The sequence below is a fragment of the Hemicordylus capensis genome, chromosome 6 (genome assembly GCF_027244095.1).
Source record: "Hemicordylus capensis ecotype Gifberg chromosome 6, rHemCap1.1.pri, whole genome shotgun sequence".
NCBI classification, from domain to species: Eukaryota; Metazoa; Chordata; class Lepidosauria; order Squamata; family Cordylidae; genus Hemicordylus; species Hemicordylus capensis.
This window is the reverse complement of record NC_069662.1, coordinates 106,760,968-106,783,924: the sequence shown is the minus strand read 5'-3', so window position 1 is coordinate 106,783,924 and position 22,957 is coordinate 106,760,968. Positions and strand designations below refer to the sequence as shown.

Below are 22,957 nucleotides of genomic sequence, written 5' to 3'. Positions count from 1 at the left end.
AAGGTCCACCGTGACCGGAAGCATCAGATGTTCTGCTGTGGCCAGTTTTTTGAGTTCTGAGAAACAAGGTCTTTGAGGCCAGAACGGTGCCACCAGGATGACCTGGGCTCTGACTCTGACTGAGTTTTACCCTTCGAAGAAACCTGGTGAGAAGAGGTGTTGGTGGGAAGGCGTACAGCAGATCCGCCGACTTTTCTCAGATGGTCAATAGTATGGAAAGCCAACAAGAGATCCAAAAGGACCAACAGAGCCACACTCCTTTTGCCAATTCCCCATTGGAGCTCACCCGAAAACCAGTTTGAAATGGGTCTAGATAATCAGTTTCTCCCAAGACTGCCTGGAGCTGGGAGGACACCACCATCTTAATTCCAGCGTGGTGTAGTGGTTAGAGTGCTGGACTAGGACCGGGGAGACCCGAGTTCAAATCCCCAGCCAGCCATGAGACTTGCTGGGTGACTCTGGGCCAGTCACTTCTCTCTCAGCCTAACCTACTTCACAGGGTTTTTGTGAGGAAAAACCTAAGTATGTAGTACACCGCTCTGGGCTCCTTAAGAGCGGGATATAAAATGTAAAATAATAATAATAATAATAATAATAATAATAACAACAATAATAATAATAATAATAATAATAAATAATTACCTTGCCCAGCCTATAGAGGCAGGCCTATAGTTGCTTAATTCTGAGGCACCCAGTGCAGACTTCTTCAGAAGCCTAATAATTACCTCCATAAGACAGGAAGGCATCCTGTCCTCCCTCAGAGAAGGCCCTTCACAGAGATCTTCTACTGCCATGTTGGACAAGGGTCACGAGGACAGGTGGTAGGGCTGCACTCATTCCAAGCAGTTTGTCTACATCCTCAGGGGTCACAAACTGAAATTGATGCAGCCTAACCTTATAAGAGTTGCTGGACACTTCCCCATTAGACTGTGCAGTAATTGTGGAGTCTGAGTTGGCCCAAATATGAGATATTTTATCCACACACAAAAATATTTTAAAATGTCACAACAGGTAACTGATGGCTCCAAGTTCTGATTCAAGGGAGAAGAAGCATGTACTAGCCTTCTCACAACCCTAGACAACTCCGTTGGACGTGAGCTTGAGGATGCAATGTGGGATGCAATCATTTCTTTACTGCATGTATTGCTTGAGCATAGATCTTCAAATATGCTCTACATTGTAATCTGATGGATTCAAATTGAGTCCCCCCCCCCCTTGCACTTCAGTCACCTACCTTGACACTTCAGCTCCCATAGTTCTTCTGTAAACCAAGAGGCCAATTTTGAAGCAGGTCAGAGAGGATGCTTAGGAGCAATCATGTCTACTGCCCTGGTAGGTTCAATATCCCAGTTTTCCACCAGGGCATCAACAGAATCACTGACAGTCAACACTAAATCCTTCCCAAGGATTCTTGGAATCCTACTGGATTCAGTAACCTTCTTGGGTGGACCATCCTAATAGGCTCCTCACCCCATGTCAACTCACTGACCAGAGTTACTGATTAGGATTTTTTTTTTTTTTTGGTTTGCATTAAACCACACCTTCGAACAAAGTTATAGTTCTTTATCTGGGAAGCAGAAGGTGTGGAGACTTCTGAAATAGATAATTAATCTCTATTGCTATCTATAGTTCCATAGTTAACACTGTCTTGATAGAAGTGTAAAAACACATTCGCACTTTAGAAAATGGGTGATTAACTAATCAAATGACAATATGAATGGTAGACAAGCAGAAATGACTGCAAGCTGAAGCTATTTATGAGCAGTCACATTTTATGCGTGAAGAAAATTATTCTTTGTCATTTATAAACTGCACTTTTTAGTCATCTTCAGTTCCTACAAACCCTTTTTGTATTACTCTTTGCACATGTCCAGGGGAGATCATTATGGCCCAGTGCAGATGTAAAATTGGCTCCTAAGGCAAACTATGGTTTGCAGTTTGGGAACCCTCTCTGCATTTCCTCTGGTGATTTCTAGACATGTTCACTCTAATGGCAACTTTTGTGCTGTTTAAACAGAAAGATGTTAAAGAGATGAAGAAATAGGAACACAGTCTTCTTCGGAAGAGCTGTTTTGTGTGAATCACAGGCGTAAAATTCTGCCTTCTCCACCTAGGATGTCTCTGCGCACCAGACAGGGAAAAGGATAGTAAAAAGGAATCCTCATGGGAAGCAAAATGCCAGCACAGAATGGTTAGTGTGTTTGGCCAGGACCAGGGACAGCCATTCAACCACGAAACTCACTGGGTGACTCTGGGCCAGCCACTTAGCTCTCAGCCTAACCTACCTCACAGGGTTGTTGTGAGGATAAACAAAAGCAAATACGCTGCTCTGGGCTTCTTGAAGAAAAAGCTGGATATAAATGTAGCAAATAAATGAATAAAATGTGAAGCTTTGTTTTTTTAAGGTGTGTTCCTCTACTGGGTAAGGCCTTATAAGGTGCCTACGAATGTTCTCATGTATTCTTGGGAACACAGCCTCACAGGGATGAGTGTTACGTGCCCGGGCCGGAAGTCCAGGAGACTGTATTGGGCCTACGGGCAACAAAGGTCAGCGTACATGTTCAGCAACGGAACGCGCCAATAGCCCCTCCGGCTCGCTAGCCCCAACCTCCACCTTTCAAGTCAAAGCTGCACCAAAGGCCATTTCCCGAAAGGAGACGTCACAACCCGCTATCTCCTGAGACGCGTCATCTATTACAAGCCTGCATAGAACAGCTAGCTGCCCGCCTTGGACCGGCTTTTACGCTGTGTACCAGTACGCATGCGCCTCCTCTCCGACTTCTTCTCCTGTTCCGTGCGCGCTTCAGGGCATGCGCAATTGTATTTTTTAAAAACTTTCTTTTTTTGCTCTCGCGCGGTGACGTAGAGGTCGCGCACTGTAGCTTGAAGTTTTGTTGCTGGCGCGTGCGCCGAACCCTTCGGTGCGGAATCAAGAGGGGTTGGTTTGGTTATGTTGTCGCCTCTGCGGTCGCTTTACCATTAGCAATACTAGCGGCTGCTTTTTAAGCAAGGGAGCTGCTGATGGAGCCCGCCCATGGCGCAGAAGGTAGGGGCGGTCGTTATCCCCTCCTTTTTGTGTGCGTGATGATGCAGGGCAGGGCCGAGTCGACCTTAGGGGCGTGCAGCGTTCAGAGCAATGGAAGGGTGATGCGGGCACGCTCAACAGCAGGAGACGACGGTGGCACGGAGGTGTGGAGAGACCACACCGTGGTGCAGAGATTTCTGCTGGGAATCTCCCGCCACCGCCGCCCCCCAGTCACCGCAGCAGCCCCCTTCTGACTCAGCCGGCTGTGTGGCGCGCTCTGGTTTGCCAAGCAGAGCGCGTCGTGGGAGCTGGCTGAGTTGAAGAGCAAACAGTGCGACAGGTGGGAGCCATGCTCTGGGATGGGGTGGTGGGGTGGTGGAAACCTCCACGCTGCCACTGCTGGCGGAGTGTAGATCCTTCTCCACTCCACTGAGTCAGCCCTGCGGTGCACTCTGGTTTGCCGAGCAGACAGTGCCCTAGAAGCCAGCCCGGGTGAAGAGCAGCTGCTTCCACAAGCGGGAACTGAACTCCGTGGTGGTTGGCAATATCCCTACTGCTGCTGCAGCTGTTGTTGTTGTTGTTGTTGTTGTTGCAGCTCCCGCCCACTGCAGCAGCCGTCCTCTGTGGTGCCCTCTGGTTTTTCAAGAAGAGAGTGCCGGTGCGGCCCAGCAAGTTGGAGGGCAGCTGTTGCAACAGACAGGAGCTGGACCCTGGGCTAGGAACAATAAGAAACATCCATACCACTGCCGCTTCGGACTGCAGCCAGCGGGGGGCTCTGGTTTGCTGAGCAGTGTGTGCAGTTGGCCCCGGCCATATTGGAGGGCAGCCGCTGCAGCAGGAGAGTCACATTCCAATATCCGCACTACTGCTGCTGGCAGAGCACAGCTCCCACCCACAGCCACTCTCTGACTTAGTGAGCTCTGAGGTGTGCTCTAGTTAACCCAACAGACTGCACTGTGGGGCCCGGCCAATATGGAGGGCAGCCACTGTAACAGGTGGGGGCTGCGCTAGGGGCCAGTGATGCAGCAGCTGCGCTCCAACAGAGCCAGCCTCATGGCACACTCTTCTCAGTAAACTGGAGAGCGTTGTGGGGCCCTGCTGAATTGAAGGGCAGCCGCTGAGACAGGCAGCAGTTGTCCTCCAGGATACCAGTGGTGGGAAATCTCCATCCCCCTGCTGTGGTGGAGCGCAGCTCCTGCCTGTGATCACCCTCGGATTCAGCCAACCCTTCTGGTTTGCTGAGCAGTGTGCACCACTTGACCAAGCCAAGCTGGAGGGCAACCACAGCAGTAGGTGGGAGCCGGCAGTAGGTGGGAGCCGGCGGCAGTGGGAAATCTCGACGACAATAATGCCACTGGTGGAGCACTGCTCCTGCCTGCCAAAGCAGCCGCCCTCTGACTCAGACAGCCCCTCTGGTTTGTCAAGCAGAGCACACTGTGGAGCCCAGCTGAGTTGGAGGACAACTACTGTGACTGGTGGGAGCTGTGCTCTAGGCTAGCTGCTGGAGTGCAGCTCCTGCCCGTTGCATCAGCCACTGCCCTCGTGAGCTCTGGTTTGCTGACCACAGCTGCTGCAACCGGTGAGTCTCGTGCTCCAGGCTGGTGGCAGTGCACAAAATTGGTGTGCTGGTGGACTGCGGGTTGCAATATTGGTGTGCTGGTGGACTGCAGGTTGCAAGCGTCACAGCAACTATTTTCTGACTCGGCCAGCTCTGAGGCGTGCTTTGGTTTGCCGAGCAGAGGGTGCCAGATGGCATGGATGAGTTGGAGAGCAGGTGCTACGACAAGCAGCAGACCAGTGGTGGTGGGGAATCTCTACACCATCACTGCTGGTGGAGTACAACTCCCACCCGTTGCAGCCACTGCCTTCAGCTCAGCCAGCCCCATGGTGCACTTGCACTGGGGACAGCGAGATTCCAGCCTGGAATCTCCTCACCACCACTGGCGCGGGGTTGGTGAGGCATGGGGCTCAGGGCAATGCCCTTCTGTCCGCTCCTAAGGATGGCACTGCTGAAGGGCTTCCAGTAACACCTGACAACTCCCCACCTCTTGGATCATCATCACTTTCTTTATTTCTCTTCTTGCTTCCTCCAAGTAGCTTCCACAGCTGGGGATGAAAAATATTGCGAATATTTACGGTAGGCAAAGTCTGGCCTGGCGTGTGGTACTTGACAACTTCAAAATTCAATATGAAAATGGTTGAAAGGAAGGGCAAAGGTGTTTGTCTGGTCCCCTCCCTTCTGGTATAATTATGGGAGCCACAGGTCAGCTGTGTATGAATTAAAGTGCAGGGAATGTGTTTGGATAACTGCCAGTTTAGCAATGGATAGACTATGCTTGTCCCTGAGTTCACATTCAGTGCTTGCTTAGAGCTGGTAGTTGTTTTAACTTCCCAAGTCACATACACCCAGTTTTCCTGTTGACAAAATGGGAGTAGCTGTCTGACTCATAAGATGGAAGGTTATCTCTTAAACTAGATCAAATGCTTTCAGATTGTATTCATACTGAAAGGGCACAATCCAGTTCTTGGAGTGCATTGCAAGTAACTTGGATACCCTTTTCCTCCCTAAATATTTTTCTTAAATTTTACTTACACAGACACTTATAATGTATGGCAAACCTCAGCAGAGACACTCTCCACAGTGCTATTTTTGCTGACAGTAGCTGGGAGAAAGGTAGTTTGGCAGCAGTGTTCTCTAACTTTCCCATCTGTGTGCGGGATGAATTTTGTTCTGAGTGGTGGTATCAAGAGAGTTTGTGCGAATGGGGTCTTCAGAATGGGGCCTTCCTGATTCAACCCAAGTGGGATCTAAAATTAACTGAGCGGACACCAACAATACTTGTGAGCATGCACACACCTTAGAGGGAACACTGTTTGGCAGGCAGGCAAACACATGCCAAAGAACATTGTGCAGGGGTTTCCAGTGGTTTTAGGACCCCAAAATGCCAACTTGGGTTTTTGTTTTCAGGCCAGTCGCCAGAATAGCAAGGAGCAAGGTTGGTTCTTTTCCCCCCTCAACTGTTTTTGTTTGTTCAGCTATATATACTTGGTGAATATACACTTAATACGCATTTATGGACATGGTATACAGTGGCACTGGATCTTGCAAAACTCACTCATTTCGTTTCAAACCACTTTCAGTTACCACAGAATTTATGACAATGTTAACATTTACATGCAGATATTATTGTCAGTAGTAAGACCCCAAAGCCAAAGGTGGGTTAGACTTATCTTCCTCACAGACAACCACTCCTCCTGTGCTGGGCGTGCTCCCCGAGTGCCCAGGCAGTGGGGAGGACCGGGATGTGTCTTCCCGGCCCCTGGAAATACTATAATGCACTGCATGAGTGCATGGAGCATTATGGGGATTCCCCCTTCCCCGGGCTCCCCGCAGTATGTCAGCTGTGGCTGACACACGGCCTCAAAAACAGGGTTAATGGAGCGCTTGTTCCCTTATCCTCATTTTAAAGGGTGGCTCCACAGGCAAGTTTGCCACCGTGGTGCCACCAGGATCGGGCCTGATCCCAGCAGTTCACACATGCATGCAAAACTGGCTGGGCTCCCTTAGCCAGGTTTTGCTTGCACATGTGAATATCCTCAATATCAGTGTCCCTTCTAAGGTGTGCGTATGTGCGTGCGCTCACAAGTTTTTTGATGTCCACTCACTTAATTTTAGATCCTGCTCAGGTTGAATCCGGAAGGCCCCACTCACATCTCAAAGTAGTAAGTGATTTTCAGGGGTGCCCCAAGGTCTTTGAGCACTTGAGGTGACTGAGGTGACATTTGGCTGCAGATGCTGCTCTACCAGGGTGTGCCCTATCCCTGCTGCAGTTTTTGAGGGATGGGAGGAGGAACAGAGACTGTTCGCAGCCTCTTCATCCTACACCTTTGTTAAAGCCAGCCAGGGTCAGATTGCGAGCTTTGATTCTGCACCTTATAAAAAGTCATAGGGAGAGAAAAGGAGGCTGCTGGAAGCCCCCGATTCAATCCTGAAGGGGGTTCTGGTGAGGAGAAGAGACTTCTAGCAGCTGTTTTTCCTCACACTTGTGCCTCTTTCAGTAAAAGTCTGGCAGGCTTTGAAAGAGAGGTGGGGCAAGGAGAAGGGTCTGCTGATGGCTTCTGCTGCTGTTGCAGCAGCCAGCTCCACTTGCCTCTTCCTTCCAGGAGGAGAAGAGAAAATTGAGACAGAGGAGCCGTTGCAGTGGTAGAGGTGGTGGTTGGAGGGCAGTGTGCCCCAGCAATGTTGGAGGGAAACAAAGCAGTAGGTTTGAGAAAGGTGAAGTTGCTCCTGCAACCCCTATCTCACCCAGACTTATGGAAAGGGTCAGCCATGGCTTCTTTGTGATATTTTAGATATCATCTACAAATCCTCTTGCCAGCTCACCAGTGTTGAGTGCTCCCGATCCTTTAGGGAGCAGGACATCCAACACTACACAGATCTCCTCACTGTAGTTATCATTTTAACTGCCATTTTTGAGGAGGTAAGAAACAGGAGGTTGGAATCTTTTTTGAGCACTGCTCTCCTACTATTTCTTACTATCTGTACCCCAGTGCAAATGACAGAAGACCCACTTATCTCTTAAGACCTCTCTGTGTGTGCCAGAAAAGAATCTGAGGAAAAAGAGGAGAATCGTGGCAACCACAAATAATGGCAGGCTAGCGAGGTAACCCTAAATTTGTGGATCCCTGTACCTAATAATATCTCACTACTTAATGCCTAACATAGCTAACCATGATTTTTTTCGTCCGTTGTAAGTTGGTGACCCAGTGGTATATTATGACTGAATCACTGGCTTTTATTCATCTGGTACCCATTTAAGAAGAGGAGCAAGACCTTTATGAAGTATCACATTATAGAGCTCTCTTGAAAACTGGGATCCAGACTAGCATTGCACTGGTGTAAGGCGAGAAAATACATGCCTCTAAGGCTTTCAGTTTGCCTGATGAGCATGTTGTACAACTGGTAGTGGGAGAAGAGCAAAAGGAGAACAATAATAGCACAAATCCTGCTCTGGAATATATATGGAATTGTGCAAGACAAAGTGCAATTTACTCTTCCAGAGGCACCTCTTCTGCTTGTGATTGTGCAACATCTTCCATAGTGCAAGAACTAGTCTAAAACAGTCTCCTTTTTTTCATGTGGCATGCTTGTGTCCTCTTATGCTAGTGTAAAAGTGTTACTGTAGTGCTGTGTTAGCTTGGATCCTGCTCAAAACATGAGACTGCTATGATAATATTAAACATTTCTGATAGGCTTCCCTATTTATTATGCTAATATATCAACACATGTAGCTGCAACTGTCTGACACAGCATTACAATTCCTAGATTAGCAACATGCCAGCACGGTTTTGTCAGTATATATAAACTGCCATACAGTATCACGTCATGAGAATCATAGGTGGAAGCAAGTATGAAAAATTGCCACTCCTTTTCCCATTGTAGAATAAATAGGCCTCCGTTCTGCTCACTGTGGTGGACACGGAGGGATCCTGATAGGACATAACAGAGTCTGGTTTCCTCACCTCCACCTGCAGCATGTATATATACCCACCCCCTGTGCACACACAACACCCCAGGCCATTATGGGGAATGGGAGATCTTGGTGTGTCACCCATCTCCTATTATATCTGGGCAAAGAGGCATCTTTAAAGTGGTATAGTTTGCAGAGGGAGAGCAGCTGTCCCTGTTTGTCTCAGTTGAGCGTCCCTCCCAGGGGCTGCTGTTGGTGTCTGTCTTACATTTCTTTTTGGATTGTGAGCCCTTTTGTGACAGGGAACCAACTTCTAATTTTTTGTGTGAAAATGGTTGTTAATGGAGTTGTAAATTAAGAATACTTTTGCTGAAAATTATTCTAAAATTATTTAGAATAAGAAAATTATTTAGAATAATTATTCTAAATAATAATATCCCTATCCAGTGCTCCTCTTTTCAGTCAGTCAAGAAATGCATCTTTGAACTGAATAGAAAGCTGGTGGGAGGCACACACAATAATGACCTACCATTGTAACTGTCCTTGCCCCTTTGAACTACACCTAAAGTAGATTTGGATCAAGCTCTTATTATCATCCTATCAGCAGAGAGTCTTGACTCTATAGTAGATGACTGTCATAGCAGTAGTTGAACATACCGTATTGCTGGTGTGCTGTTTTTGAAGCATGGCTTTTCAGGCTACAATGACAAAAGATGAATGTGCCTGACTGCCTGTTTATACTTTGGGGTCAGATTTGTGGTCAGCTGGCAACACTTAGGTGTAAATTCTGAAAGCCATCTCTCATCAAAGCAACTTTTGCTTAAATGTAGGAGTGTGTATGTTTTCAGGTTGTCCAGAACTCCTTTTCCTACCGTGTGAAGTTGTGTGTAACTTAACAAGGTTGTATACTGTGTTACACCAGCAGATCATTGCTATACCAGCAGATCATTGAGGTGAGGTAGTCATGGTCATGTGACAGCAGACATCAAGGTAGGAGGAGTGGGAAGTGATTGTGTGCTAACCTCTACCTAGGTAGGACAGCACAGGACATGCTTTTCTTCCACCCACAGTACATTGCTGGGTACCCAATCTGGGTTGTCCACTGCCATAGCCAGATCAAGGTTTGCATTTTTTAAATTTATTTTTTATTTTTTTACATTTTTTATCCCGCTCTTCCTCCAAGGAGCCCAGAGCGGTGCACTATATACTTAAGTTTCTCCTCACAACCCTAGGAAGTAGGTTAGGCTGAGAGAGAAGTGTTTGGCCCAGAGTCACCCAGCAAGTATCATGGCTGAATGGGGATTTGAACTCGGGTCTCCCCGGTCCTAGTCCAGCACTCTAACCACACCATGCTCTATGATCACTTCCCCCTCCTCCTACCTCGATGTTTGCTGACACACAACCATTTCTCAGGAGCGTGCACTTAACTTGGAGCCTGGTTGGGTCCTCCTTCTAACTTGACTTTGCTCATGAGAACCAGCTCACTGTTATAAAACCTGTGATACACTAAACTTTTTATAGGTTGAGGGCTGTTTTATGCCTACTTCCTGAAGGGAAGAAGGCTTATAAAATCATTATACCCATGTGTACCCCTCTAATAACTTTTACATTTACAGTTTAATACAAATCAAATTCACAACACACAGGAGGGTGTCTTAGGGGATCCTGATGTCTGTTATGTTATTTCAAGATGGTAGTCATTCAAAGTATAGACAAAGAGTAAATTCTCATAAGACAACACCCCTTTGTTACGATTGTATATAAATCAAATTCACAGCACATGGGAAGCAGTGGTCCCTCTAATTTTTGATCTCTGTGTGGAATAAGTTTTGTTCTGGGTGGCAGTATCAAGGCAGTGTGTGTGCATGTGCATTCAGAGTGGGGCCTTCCTGATTCAACCTGAGTGGGATCTAAAATGAACTGAGCGGACATCCAAAAACTTGTGAGTGCGCGCACATGCGCACACCTTAGAGGGAACAGTAGTGGGAGGGGATCCTAGGTAGGAGGAGTCCTGTTAAAGGAAGTGGAACTACTTGTTTTTATTGCTATAATTTGCTTTAAATTATGTCTCAAACATTTGTGGCTGTGTGGAGATAAACTTTAGCACGGATAACATAACAGCATACACCTCTTCTACAGTTTAATAAATGTTAATGATGGTTTTGTTATGTACAGTTGATAGTGAGAACAAAGTCCAAAAGCTTATTGAATAGCTTCACTTAAAAATGATACATTAAAAAGATTATGATGAGCTATACTGCATACCTCACTTTGTTGGGCTGACAAGCAAGTCCCTATGGTTTTTCTTTCTGTGATTAAGAAATAATATGTTTGGAAAAGGAGCGTAGATTATAAGTTAAAGTTGGAAATACTCGACAGTTGGTCACTGAAGTTTTTTACAGAGTTTCTGGCATATTTTATTCGTAGCTCTTGGGTCCCTATATAACCCCTGCTAATTGGGCAAAGATGCACTTATTAAAGCTTGGTTCATTTATATTTAGCAGGAGGATAATAGTTGTCCCTGTTCAACCCAGGATTGCATTTCTCCAGTGGCTATTGCTGGTATCTCCCTTGTGTTTCTTATTTTATTGTGAGTTCCTTTGGGATAAAAAACATTTTCTTATTCATTTTGCTCTTTGAACCTCTTTGTCAAAAAGTGGTATATAAATACCTTAATAATAAAACTAATATACCCCAAGCTTTTTGTGCCAGAACTTCCTTTTAACACACAAACATACATGCACATGCACACATCTAACTCTGCCTCTCACTGGAACCTTTTCTTTTTAATTAAGAAAAATTATTTTTAATTTTAACAGCACACTCTGTTGAAACCAGAGTTTTTCCACCTCTGGCTGTTCTTTTAAAAAACAAACAAACACCCTTTAGATGCACTTGTTTTCTCAGGCTTTAAATGAATTTTAACTGGTTTTATATCATAAAATTGTTTTAATCATTTTATCCTGTTTTATATTTGCTGTATTAAAACTTACTAGCTCTAGTTCTCCCTCCTCCTTCCCTCCCTGCCCGCCAGCATTTTCTTTCCCTCCCTGCCTGCCACCGCCATTTTCTTGCCTGCCCCCTGCTGCCGCCATTTTCTTTCCCTCCCCTCCCACCTGCCCATTGCCATTTTCTTCCCCCGCCATCTTTCCTGCCTCGCCTGCAAGTCTGTCTGCCTCTGCTACCTTCCTCTCCCCCTGCTGGCAGCTTGCTCGTGAACTCTCGCGAGAGTTGTCACAAATTGGATTAGCTATGGGTACACCTTAGAGAAAGATAGATAGATAGATGTACACCACCTAGGTATGCACGTCAGGTGGTATAGAAATATGTTGAATGAATACATTATTTATGTAGAAATTTTGACCCTACTTCCCCCCTCCAAAATGGAGGCAGCCAGAGTAAGAACAATTAATCCATTAAAATGATCATAACAACAACAAAAGCATCAATAAGAAGGGGGGGGGAATACCGCAGCAAAATACTTAAATAAGCTACACAGGGAGAGAAACAAAGAACTGCAGAATTTAAATGCTTGCCAGGACAAAATGTTTGTAAGGGATGATGATATCTATGTATATATAAAGCTGCTTGAGCCTTACTGACTCATTGACTGATATAAAAGTCACCAAACAATGAAAGACAGGAACATGCCGTTTTCACAAGTAGGTTCCAGACCTTGCTTGGACTACCAAAAACAACAACAAATTGGAAAACCTCAGAAAAAATCATTAAGTTCCCAGAAAATGTGTGAAAACTGTTCCAATGGAAAGCATGGAGAATAATACCCAAGAGAGATACAAAAAGACTAGAGTCACAGACAGATAAGACAGTGGCAACTGGTGATGCCAGTTCCAGGGGGTGGTGATAGTAGGGGGAAATACTTTGAAACAACAGTGAACATTGCCACTGCTGGCACCCAGCAGCCTATGGGAATTCTGGGAGGCTGACCTAGCATCTCACAGGGAGGCTGCCCCATCCCCACTGCTCAGCTGGCTTCCACAGATATGCCGTAGCCATTTGAGTGAGCAGCACAGCACTTGACTAGGGATGTTCATGAACCTGCCTGGAGGCCATTGTAGAGGCCTCTGAACTGGTTCGAATGTGGCGCAGTTTGAAGGTTCGGTGTGTGTGAGGGGATTCTTTAAGGGCGGGGCGTACACTTACTCCTCCCGCTGCTTTCCCCCCTCCGGCACGCCTTTAAAAAAAAAAAGGCTTCTTGAGACCGCAGTGTACCTCCCTGCCCCCCTTGTTGCTGTCTTCAGCCGGAAGTTGCTGGAAGTACCATGTGCACGTCAGACATGCGTGCACATGTCATGTGTTCACATGTGCGTGGTACTTCCGGCCGAAAACGGGGGCAGGAGCGACAGGGAGGTAAAGCGGAGGGAGGGGTAAGTGCACTCTCCACCCTCAAAGAACCATCTCCCCGGCGCTGGACTGTGGAGGTGCATTTCTGTGCACACCACTACACTTGACTGCTGTGCTGATCACTCAAATGGCCACCGCACACGCTCAGAAGTCACTGAGCAGTGGGGCTGGGGCGGACTCCCCCAGGATGCTGTGTTGGTCTCCTGGACTTCCTGCAGGATGCCCGGTGTTAGTGGTGGTGGTGATAGCAGTTTTTGAAATATATTACCCGCTTCCCTCACCATCTGGTGATCCTCCGTCACCAGATGAATGCTTGCAAACTGCAAGCCATTGTACTACTACTGATGATAATATTTTATGTAGGTATTTTCATAGCTAGGGAATGTTCTAGTTCCAACTTAGAAAAGGTGAATTAAAATACCCTAAGTAACCACCACATATAAAGCAGAATGTGAAATGTTTTCATTGCTTTGAATTTACACCAACCGTAACCAGTGTTCTCTCTTAATTTTTTTCATCTGTGTGTGGAATGAGTTTTTTTCTGGTTGGGAGTATCAAGGCAGTGTGTGCACACGTGCATTCAAAGTGGGGCCTTCCTAAGTCAACTTGAGCGGGATCTAAAATTAACTGAGCAGACATCAAAAAACGTGTGAGTTCAGGCATGTGTGCATGCCTTAGAGGGAACACTGACCACAACCATGGTTAACATTAACCGGAATTTGAATCTAATTTCAGAACTCTGGTTAATGGCGGATCCTGGCTAGCATTAGCCATGGTTAAGTTCAGTGCCAGTGTAAGCTTTAATCATGGTTGACATTGACAAAAGTAAGAGAGGGGAGGGATAAATCCCAGAGCCAAAAACTGATCCCTAGCTTCTGAACCAAACATAAAGTATATCTCTTTGTATTTTTCTCACACAGGTTCTAGATGCATGTTTTGTTTGTCATTTAACTTGCATGTTTGTTTGTCACCCCACCCCCACCCTACAACAGTGTCATATAATGGGGTGCTGGCTTTGCTTTCATGTTTTCACCTTCACTATCAAAACAGATTTTATTTTTGAGGAGCTCTACATGCCAGGTTCTGTCACGGCACATTCTCACCTGTGGTTGGTGATGTGCTAATAAGTGTATGACTGATATATGGTTGTCAGAGATCTTACTCCTGGGACTGTTCTTTCTAGCAGCGATACATGCTGAAATGCTATGTTTGTCTTTGGCAATGTTAAACTCCTTAAGTGACTGCCATTGCCACTTTATCTTTGCTGTCATGTGTATCTTTGAAGTTACAATGACTGTGGCAATGGTGTGTGTGTGTGTGTGTGTATCTATCTATCTATCTATCTATCTATCTATCTTAGAGGAAAAGAGGCATGCTTAAGAAATCACAGCCTGTAGCATATTTAACAAGCCAAACTTTCAATAATCTGAACATATAATTTACTCAGTTGTAATTGTGGCTTTTAGTAGAATTTGGGAGCAAGTCCCATCGTGGGGCTGACACTGAGTAAATATACCCAACGTTGAACTGCTAATAATCTTCTTTTTCAAAGCTTTATTTACTGGATCTATTAGCTTTGGAGAAATACATGATGATACAATATCATCCTGTTGATAATATTGCTGGATTATAGAAATGATCATGCTCAGTTGAACAAAGGAGTTGATTTGGATTTTGCTGACAGCTGCAGAGATTTTGGTAATCAGTAAATGAAGAGATACTTTTACCCTTTCACTGAAAGAAAAGCAGCCATGATTTGAAAGGCAACAAATGTGAGTAAGTCAAACATACATGCTCTTAACTTAGGCCTTATTTGGCCGAAACCCCAACCCTCAGTTACACTTACCTGCGGTTGACATTTCTTATCATCTGAATGCTAGAAAATCGTACAGCCACAGTTCTGCTGCTGCCTCGAAACCCAGTTTGAACCCTCGGTTTGAAGTTTGGCAGGTTGCTGGAACTGGAGCCATCCAAATGTGGCAACCTGGGGTTTGTGCTGAAGCTCCTCCCATGGGCATGCCACCCTAATTTCACAACCAGTGGTTGCTGGGTGAGTGACTTGGTTGGTGGAAGAAGAGGGAGGGAGATTGCTGGTGGAGGCAATGAAACTGTAGCTGCCGGATCATCTGCTACATGATTCTTGGCTTCCAAGGTTAACCTTGGATAAGCCTATCTGCAGTTTCGCTTGTCATCCAGACTGGGCCTTAGTCAAGTTAGACTAAGTTAAGCACATGTATGTTTGAGAGGTGGTAGACAGAAGGTGGAAAGTTTTGTTAATAATTGACTTCGGCTAGAAAACCCCACATGAATTAAAAAATTAAAGGCACTTGTCAGGTGCTGGACATGCATCCTGCCAGAAGGATGCACTCTTACAAGGCAGACAATTCTGATCTAATCACACCTAATGCAGAGATGCACAGGGTTATCTATGCTCAAATAAGGTCACCTGCTGCATCTCTGCAAGAGTCAAGACTTGCATGCTTGGGCTGATTAAAATAAATTTTAACCTGATTCCAATTCTAATTGAGAAAAAATAGCATGCCTCAGCTACCACAAGCTTGGGAAGCTCTCAGCTACTCAGTAGAGTTGTAAATGGTATTGGGAAAGCATTTTTTTGAATCCCTAAGGCCAAGCATCAAATTTGGCCCAGGTAGTTCTTGCTTGAAACTTTCCATCATACCAAAGAGCAGTTTGGGCTCCAACCAATGTGGAAGATTCTCTAGAAAAATGGTGGCATCACCAATAGTATTAACCAAAGAATCTCTGAGGGCACTCTGGAAGCATGCAGGATCAGTTACCCATTAGGACTGTACAATACAAATAGGTTGTTAAAAGTAGTATCCTCCTTTATTGTGTACTACATAATGTTGTGAAACACAGGATAATAGAACTTGGCCTGCAAATATTAATCAGAATGGATTTTTTTTAAAGATAAAAAGGAGAAAGTGTGTGTAAGAGTGTAGGAGTTTTTCTGTACAGTTTTCTTCTCAGTCATTCAAAGAGATGACTGATGTCTCATATCTCAGCAACTACATCACAAGTACACTTAGCTAGGAACTAAATGATAAGGAACTCAGTTGGACTTACTTAGAGTAGACATGCTTAGGTTGTCAGTTATTTATTTTATTTATTTATTAAGAGATTTAATATACCACCCAATCCACAGACTCAGGGCAGTGTACAGACAAGAACAGCATCTGAGATTTAAAATTTAGAGAGAGAGAGAGAGAGAGATTTAAAGGGCAAACACCTGGAGGAAATGGCTATTATAGTTTTACGGAAATGGCTACTGATAAATCTGGTCAGATGGAAGTATTAAAGGATGAAGCATCTTCTTAAGATGAGTTTTTTTTAATTTGCTTTTCTTCAGGTTATTCTCTGCTTTCTTCATACTATTTGAATTACTCAACAGAGAGAGCAACTATCTCAGTTCCTATTTTACATTATACTTCAACTATTATAGAATTGCTGAAGAATTTGATTCCTGACTTACAAGAATATAAGCATTGTGACTTCTTCTTCTTCTTTTTTTTTAGCAAACATGCTTGTCAGTAGTCTCATAATCCAGTACTGCTATATTGCAAGAACACATGAGCCCCAAAGCAAAATGTAAGATAACAGATTCAGCCAGTGAAAAAGGTGAAAATTGACTTCAAGGTGATGATAGAATAGTGAGAAGTTAAAGCTTTGAAATTTTTCCCCCGGTGTTATCATCCTTATGCTCTCTCTTAATTTGACTTGATTCAAATGTAAGGTAGAGAAATCTCAAAATCTGTAATGTATAGAAAATACAGATACAGCATGTACAGTTTTCCAAACTGATGTTCAGAAATCAGCTTGTACTTAAAACACATCCAGAGAACTAAACAAACTACTTGCAATCCAATATTATGCATTTTTACTTGAAAGGAAATACTCTTAATCCAATGGGATTTATTCCCAAATAACTCATAGCTCTGCACCTCAGGTTGCATAAATGTTAGCAAGAGGAAGGCTGCAAACTTCTCAAAAGCCATTCACATGTAGCACTCTTTGCTTCCTCTTGACTTTTGGCCAGTTCCCTCGGAACGCTGTTTGTGGGGCTTGGAGAAATTTGTATGTCTGACAGCATGTGTCTCTTTCCAGCACCAAGAAGACCAACAATGGAGGCTAGGAGGGCCTGTGTCAAAGTGTCTTAGATCTGATATTATAAGCTTTCCATTGGTGGTAGAAATATTTGGGGACAAATGGAAGGTTGTCATAAAGTAGTGAGTTGTATTGCTTTTATATGAGTTTTCTTTTGCTTGTGAAGGGTGGCATAAAGATATTTTAAATTAAATTAAAAGGGGGATTCACAGGAAAAAGCTAGATTGGATTCCTAAGTGTCCTCTGACAGACCAGTTAAAAGATGGAGGATGAATGTGGTAGCTCTTCTTAGCTATTGTGTGCCATTCTTAAAGAGCTACCAGAGGCTGACAGGAACTTTCCAAAAGTAAGTATATGGGATTGGCCATCAGCACTCTTTCAAGGCTATGCTACTTTCACAAGCCATGATGTTAGGCTGCTGCATGCAGTGGAATGCAGGTCCCAAGGAAAGAGTTAATGTCACTGTATATTTATATTATGTTTCTCCTCCTAGGAAGAGATTGTGGGACATTTAGAAATAAGAACTTGTCTAGTACAGAGTTTAGGCTTTTTTTAAAAAAATGTTGTTGTTATTTGTATAGTGCCTGTCACAAAAGGTTCTCAAAGTGCTTTACATAGAAAAAGAATAAGAAGATTGTCCCTTGTCCCCAAAGCACTCACAGTTTGAAGAGAAGCACAAGGCAGATACTAACAACAGTCATTGGAGGGATGCTATGCTGGATTGAATAAAGCCCGTTGCTCTCGCCCTGCTTAATATAAAGTGAATCACCTCTTTGAACGGTGCCTCTTTGCTCAGTCAGAAGCCAACATATATTATGCAATATCCATGCAGACTTACCACTGTATCAGTAGTATCTATTACTCACAGTTAAAGTAAGTATGGAACCTTTAGAAATATTGATAACTGGTTAAATAACAGGAAGCAGCAGGTAGGAATAAATGGTGTTCATACTATAAACAGATATTGTAATCAGTGAGATCACAAAGAACTTAGTAGTGGGTACTAAACCTCATCATACACCTGAAAACTTCTGATCCAATAGTGGGGTATTCTGTCCAAGGGTACATGCAAGGCAGAGGTCGAGCTTAATCCAGAAGGCTATGCTAGACCCCCTATCTCACATGACGTAGGGAATAGTAGGCAAAAACATGTGGCTAAAAGGCACCCTTTTGTTTCCACAGCTGAACTAGAAACTACCAGGAAGCAGCTGATCCTGGCATTGCTTTAAAAATGCTTCTGCTTCTTCCAGAATGGTTCCAGTGCAGATACTTGAGGGGGACGAGCTCTGTTCACTCATCTGGAATTGTTTGTGTACTTCTGCTGTTCCTTCTTAAAAAGGATATATTAGAGCCAGAAAAGTACAACCAAAATGTCCAAGGTGCTTGGAGCAGTTAATTGCTTTGTGTTATCTTTTGGAAAGGAAAGTGGAATAAACTATAAATAAATGAAATGAGGCCTCCCCACGGCCCAAGAAAAAGCTACAGTGTTTGGAATATTTTAGTTTTTGGGAAAAAGGTCACTAAAGGGGGAAATTATGCAATTATGCATGGTGGGAAGAATGATCAAGTTAATGGAATATGGGTCTATCATTGTGTATCACCATGATACCACAGTGTAGCATCCTACGTCCAGAAGCAATACCTCTCTTAATAATTAATTAATTAATTAATTAATCTCTTAATACCAGTTTCTGGTGGACAGTCAGGAATCAAGAGCCATAATCTTCATGCTGTACTTGTGAACCTGGGTATAGTGGATGTAGCTGCCTGGGTATAGTGGAAGGAATTAGAAGGATCCCTGGTTTTATTCTTATACTCACTGTGGCACATATCCATGTACCGTGTGTTGGTGTTGAAGGAACAACTAGAAATAATTATGGTGATTCTGTACATCCAGCTCTTATTGAAAAGGACCACTTTATTGTTCCACTGGCTTCAGTCCAAATGGAAGCCCAACTTCTCTGACTAGGCTACATCACTACAATCTCTACTGGTATCACTGTCAATTGGTGTGGACACAACTTTCTTCCCTTGAAGCTTCCTGGGGCAAGAACTGGACTTAAATATATAATTCAGACATCAAATGATAGGCTTAGATAAGACCTTCACTTACTTAGAGTTTTTCCTCTGTCCTAGAAATCAGTTGAGGCAACCTTGGAAAGGAGCCCACAAAAGTTTTTAGCCACAAATATTTTATGAAGTTCACTATGTGTATTTACACCTGTAAAGATGTTATGCCCTCATTACACTGGGATTTGTTCTCTAACAGTAATTCCTACCGCTGTTCTGTTCTCTTGAATGAGGAACATAGTAAGCCCTGTTCAGATATTATGACATACACTGTTACACTTGTGTACAGCTGACTGAACAGAATTCCAGCTGATTGTCTGAAGAACCTCACTGCATTTGCCCTAAAGTCATTCACGTGTACGTATTACCTTTTAAATTTGGGTACAGCAATCATGCAATCATCAAATACTTCTTGTCTGTACTGTACCACACGTGAGTTCCTTCCTGTACTATTACTACTACTACAATATTTATATACCGCTTGCCAACCAAAGTTCTCAAAGTGGTTTACATAGAAAAATAAATAATACATCAAGAAGATGGTCCCCTGTCCCCAAAGGGCTCACACTCTAAAAAGAAACATAAGGCAGATACCAGCAACAGCCACTGGAGGGGTGCTGTGCTGTGGTTGGATAGGGCCAGTTGCTCTCCCCCTGCTAAATATAAAGAGAATCACCACTTTGAAAGATGCCTCTTTGCTTAGCAGGGTCCAAGGTCGTCATTAAAACCATAGATAATCTTACCATAGATATCCAATATCTGGTCTATCTTTTACCTCTGCTTTACTGCTTCAAAGCAAGTCCCTCTTTTCTGCTTTCTCCCTCCACGGACACTAATCTGTTGCAGAAGCACAACAGGACAGAGTGTGCTGGGATAGCATCCGGGAACTTAATGATGGAGGGAGAAGTGCTGAATTGGGGATGATGAAGAATTCTCATCTTTACCAATGCGTGGACAGTTGGATGTCCGTATAACCCTAATTGTGTTCATACTTTTAAAAGTGAACCCAAGTATAGTGCAGCTCAACTTGTTTTCATGAATGTCTGAATAGGGCTGTACTCGGTGGTTCTTTCTGGGGATCATTTTCCTGGGGGATGTTTACATCTGGCTCCTACAGCAGCCAGAATGTCTGGCTGGAGTGAGGACTGCTGCCATTTCATCCCTCCAGCCTTTGCTGCGTGGAGCTGTTGCGGAGAAGACGAGATGGCAGCCAGAGACTGCTCTTACTTCTGCAACCTGAAGAAGTAACTGGTTGAAGTAACCCACTCTCTGCAACTGTTATCTGCTGCCATGTTCTTTCTGGGAACCAGTTTCTTGTTGGCTGTTTACATTGGGCCTGCTGCACCTTTAAGAACCCCCAGCAGCTGTAGCCAAAAATATGATCACTTTGGATTTCTTTTAATTGTGTGAGAACGCTTTGTGGCCTTGGCCTGGAAGATGGTGTGTATGTGTAGGTAGATAGATAGATAGATGTATAATATGAATTTCATTTAAGAAAAAACAGACTCTCTGGGTTAACAATTTCAAATTTTGTGTGAATTGTTCAAAACCTTTCACTCTCTGCCTTCTGCTATTTCCCATAATGTGCAATAGGTTTCTAACCTAGAGAGCAAACACCATGAACACGTCTATGTATTCCCTACAGTGAATACAGAAAATAAATCTTAATATATTATGTGCAAGCACTGTTCCCTCTAAGGCCTGCGCACGTGCACACGCTCACACGTTTTTGGATGTCTGCTCAGTTCCTTTTAGATCCCGCTCAGGTTGAATCAGGAAGGCCCCATTCTAAATGCAGGTGTGCACACACTGCCTTGATACTGCCGCCTAGAACAAAACTCATTCTGCAAAGAGATGAAAAAAATTAGAGGGACCACTGAGTGCAAGTCATGTCATATTAAGCCCAAGTGGTTGGTTTTCCTCCACAGAGTCAGCTCATAAACAGGGCCTGTCTAGCCTCCTTTAGTTCTTGCAAATGGCACATCCGTATGAACACTGTCGGATTGTTACTGCCTGACAGCGAGTCTAGTGATGCCCACACACTTACAAATCTTTCACAGGTGGGCTGCTGTAAGTGTAAAATGAACACCCTAGGTGGCCAGTAACCATGCAGCAATCCATGGAAAGCCAGCAATTGTGTGATAAATGTACATGGGTGATAGCTTGGGCCAGCTAAGATGATGAGAAAATTCTTTAGGATGAGGTTCAGTTTGCTCTATACCAGGGGTGTCAGACTGCAGACTCCAGCTGTTTTTTGGACTACAGCCCCCATCATCCACAGTCACAATGGCCAACATCTGCAGCAGTTTGACACCTCTGCTCTACACATTTCCTTAATATACATACAAGTTTAGTAGTGCTATATTGTTTTAAAGAGATAGTGATATCTGGCTACAACTTATTTCACCTGCTTCTAGAGCCTTTTTTATTATAATGTTTGCACTAAAAGAGTAATTTTTATTTGTAAAAATTTATTCTGTCCCAATTGCAATAGGATACTGCTTCAACTGTTGCAATGCATGCTAAAATGAACGAAAGTTTCAAGCTATTCATCCTAGATCTTGTTTGTATCTTGATTTTATATGTTCTGTATTGCAAAGATGAATGTTTTCAGTATGCTTTTTTGTGTGATGATGTTTGGTCCATAGTGCCAAAACATCCTGTTTGTGAATAATAGCCAGTGTGGTGTACAGTAATTGGCCTGAGAAGACCAGAATTCAAATCCTGTTCACTGGATAGTCATGGTCAAGTCCCATTTTGCAGGGATGTTGGCAGGATAAAAGAGAGGACACCCCGAGCTCCTTGGACATATTGTTTACCTTATTTACAAATGTGTTAAATAAAAATAGTGTCCACTTCAGTACCATATTGCTATGTCTAGTTGGTGGTAAGATATCTAATTCGATGATAATTGGGAGCTACAATAAAGAGCGAATTACAAGGGGGCAAAATGACACTGATGTTATATATGTCTAATGGGATACCAGCAAGTATGTTTTAGAGCTGTGGACTTTGTATATTGCATGTAAACAGCATTCTTGTTTTTTCATTTCATGAAACTTAAATTGTGTCTTACATTGAAACATGGGAATATTGTTATTCTTTTGCAGAGGAAGCAGACCTCAGACATGTAGAGAAGGATGTTTTGATTCCAAAAATGATGAGAGAGAAGGCCAGAGAGCTATGTTCTGATAAAGTGCAAGGTGAGAATGAAATATGTAAACTATCAGTCTAATCATGTATCTGACCTGACCTTTGACTGACAGCCATATCAGCAGTAAATGTATGTGTATGATCTTTTGCTCTTCCACTGCAAATTCAGTACTAGGTCTTGGAGAATGATAACCCTTGATTTAATTAATTTGCTAAAAAAAAACCCTGGGTGTAACATATTTACAGGAAACTTTCATGTGACACTGAAGAAACAAAGTATTCCACACATAATGGGAAAAGACAAAACCACTATTGCCACACAACTATATTTGGTAGACTGAAAAAAAATTAAGCATGTAGTTGTGGAGCAGAACTCAATCACTGACATGTACGACAAATATCCTTGCAGTACTCAGACTGGAGGATCAGCGTGTTGATCCCAGCCATGCTTTATTGCCACCCAGTCAGGAAACTAGATATTCCAAGTTGCTCCTTGCTGGCATACGGTATGTCCTGGTTCCTTCAGCTAGTTAGTCTTCATCCTTCCAGCTAGTTAGTCTTTAACTACAGAGTAGCATGATAGCAGAGCAGTTACATGGAGGTTTTTGGTCACCAAAAGCAGTGATCCATCAAGAATCACTAAATTACAATTACTTCTATTCAGCCAGGCATATAATGGCCAGATGCAGTGGAAAAAGAAACATGCGGGTGTTATCCAGTGCATTTGATCATTATATGTTTGTTCAAT

At 43.7% G+C, this 22,957-nt stretch overlaps 1 protein-coding gene across 7 annotated transcripts in view; it reads left to right on the top strand.

The window, feature by feature from the left end:
- Positions 1 to 2,780: 2,780 nt before the first annotated feature.
- The window catches only part of CMC1 (C-X9-C motif containing 1), a 69,912-nt gene continuing 49,735 nt past the window's right edge, over positions 2,781 to 22,957 (top strand). The window contains exons 1-3 of one of the 7 annotated variants that reach the window (XM_053264810.1): positions 2,781 to 3,046; positions 18,169 to 18,365; positions 22,167 to 22,259. In XM_053264810.1, the coding sequence (XP_053120785.1) occupies positions 18,218 to 18,365; positions 22,167 to 22,259 (241 nt within the window). In that variant the 5' untranslated portion in view covers positions 2,781 to 3,046; positions 18,169 to 18,217. Of the gene's footprint in view, positions 3,047 to 4,453; positions 4,605 to 5,122; positions 5,163 to 16,468; positions 16,501 to 18,168; positions 18,366 to 22,166; positions 22,260 to 22,957 lie in introns of those variants that run through there. The other 6 variants (XM_053264809.1, XM_053264814.1, XM_053264813.1 and 3 more) reach the window with 6 other exon arrangements.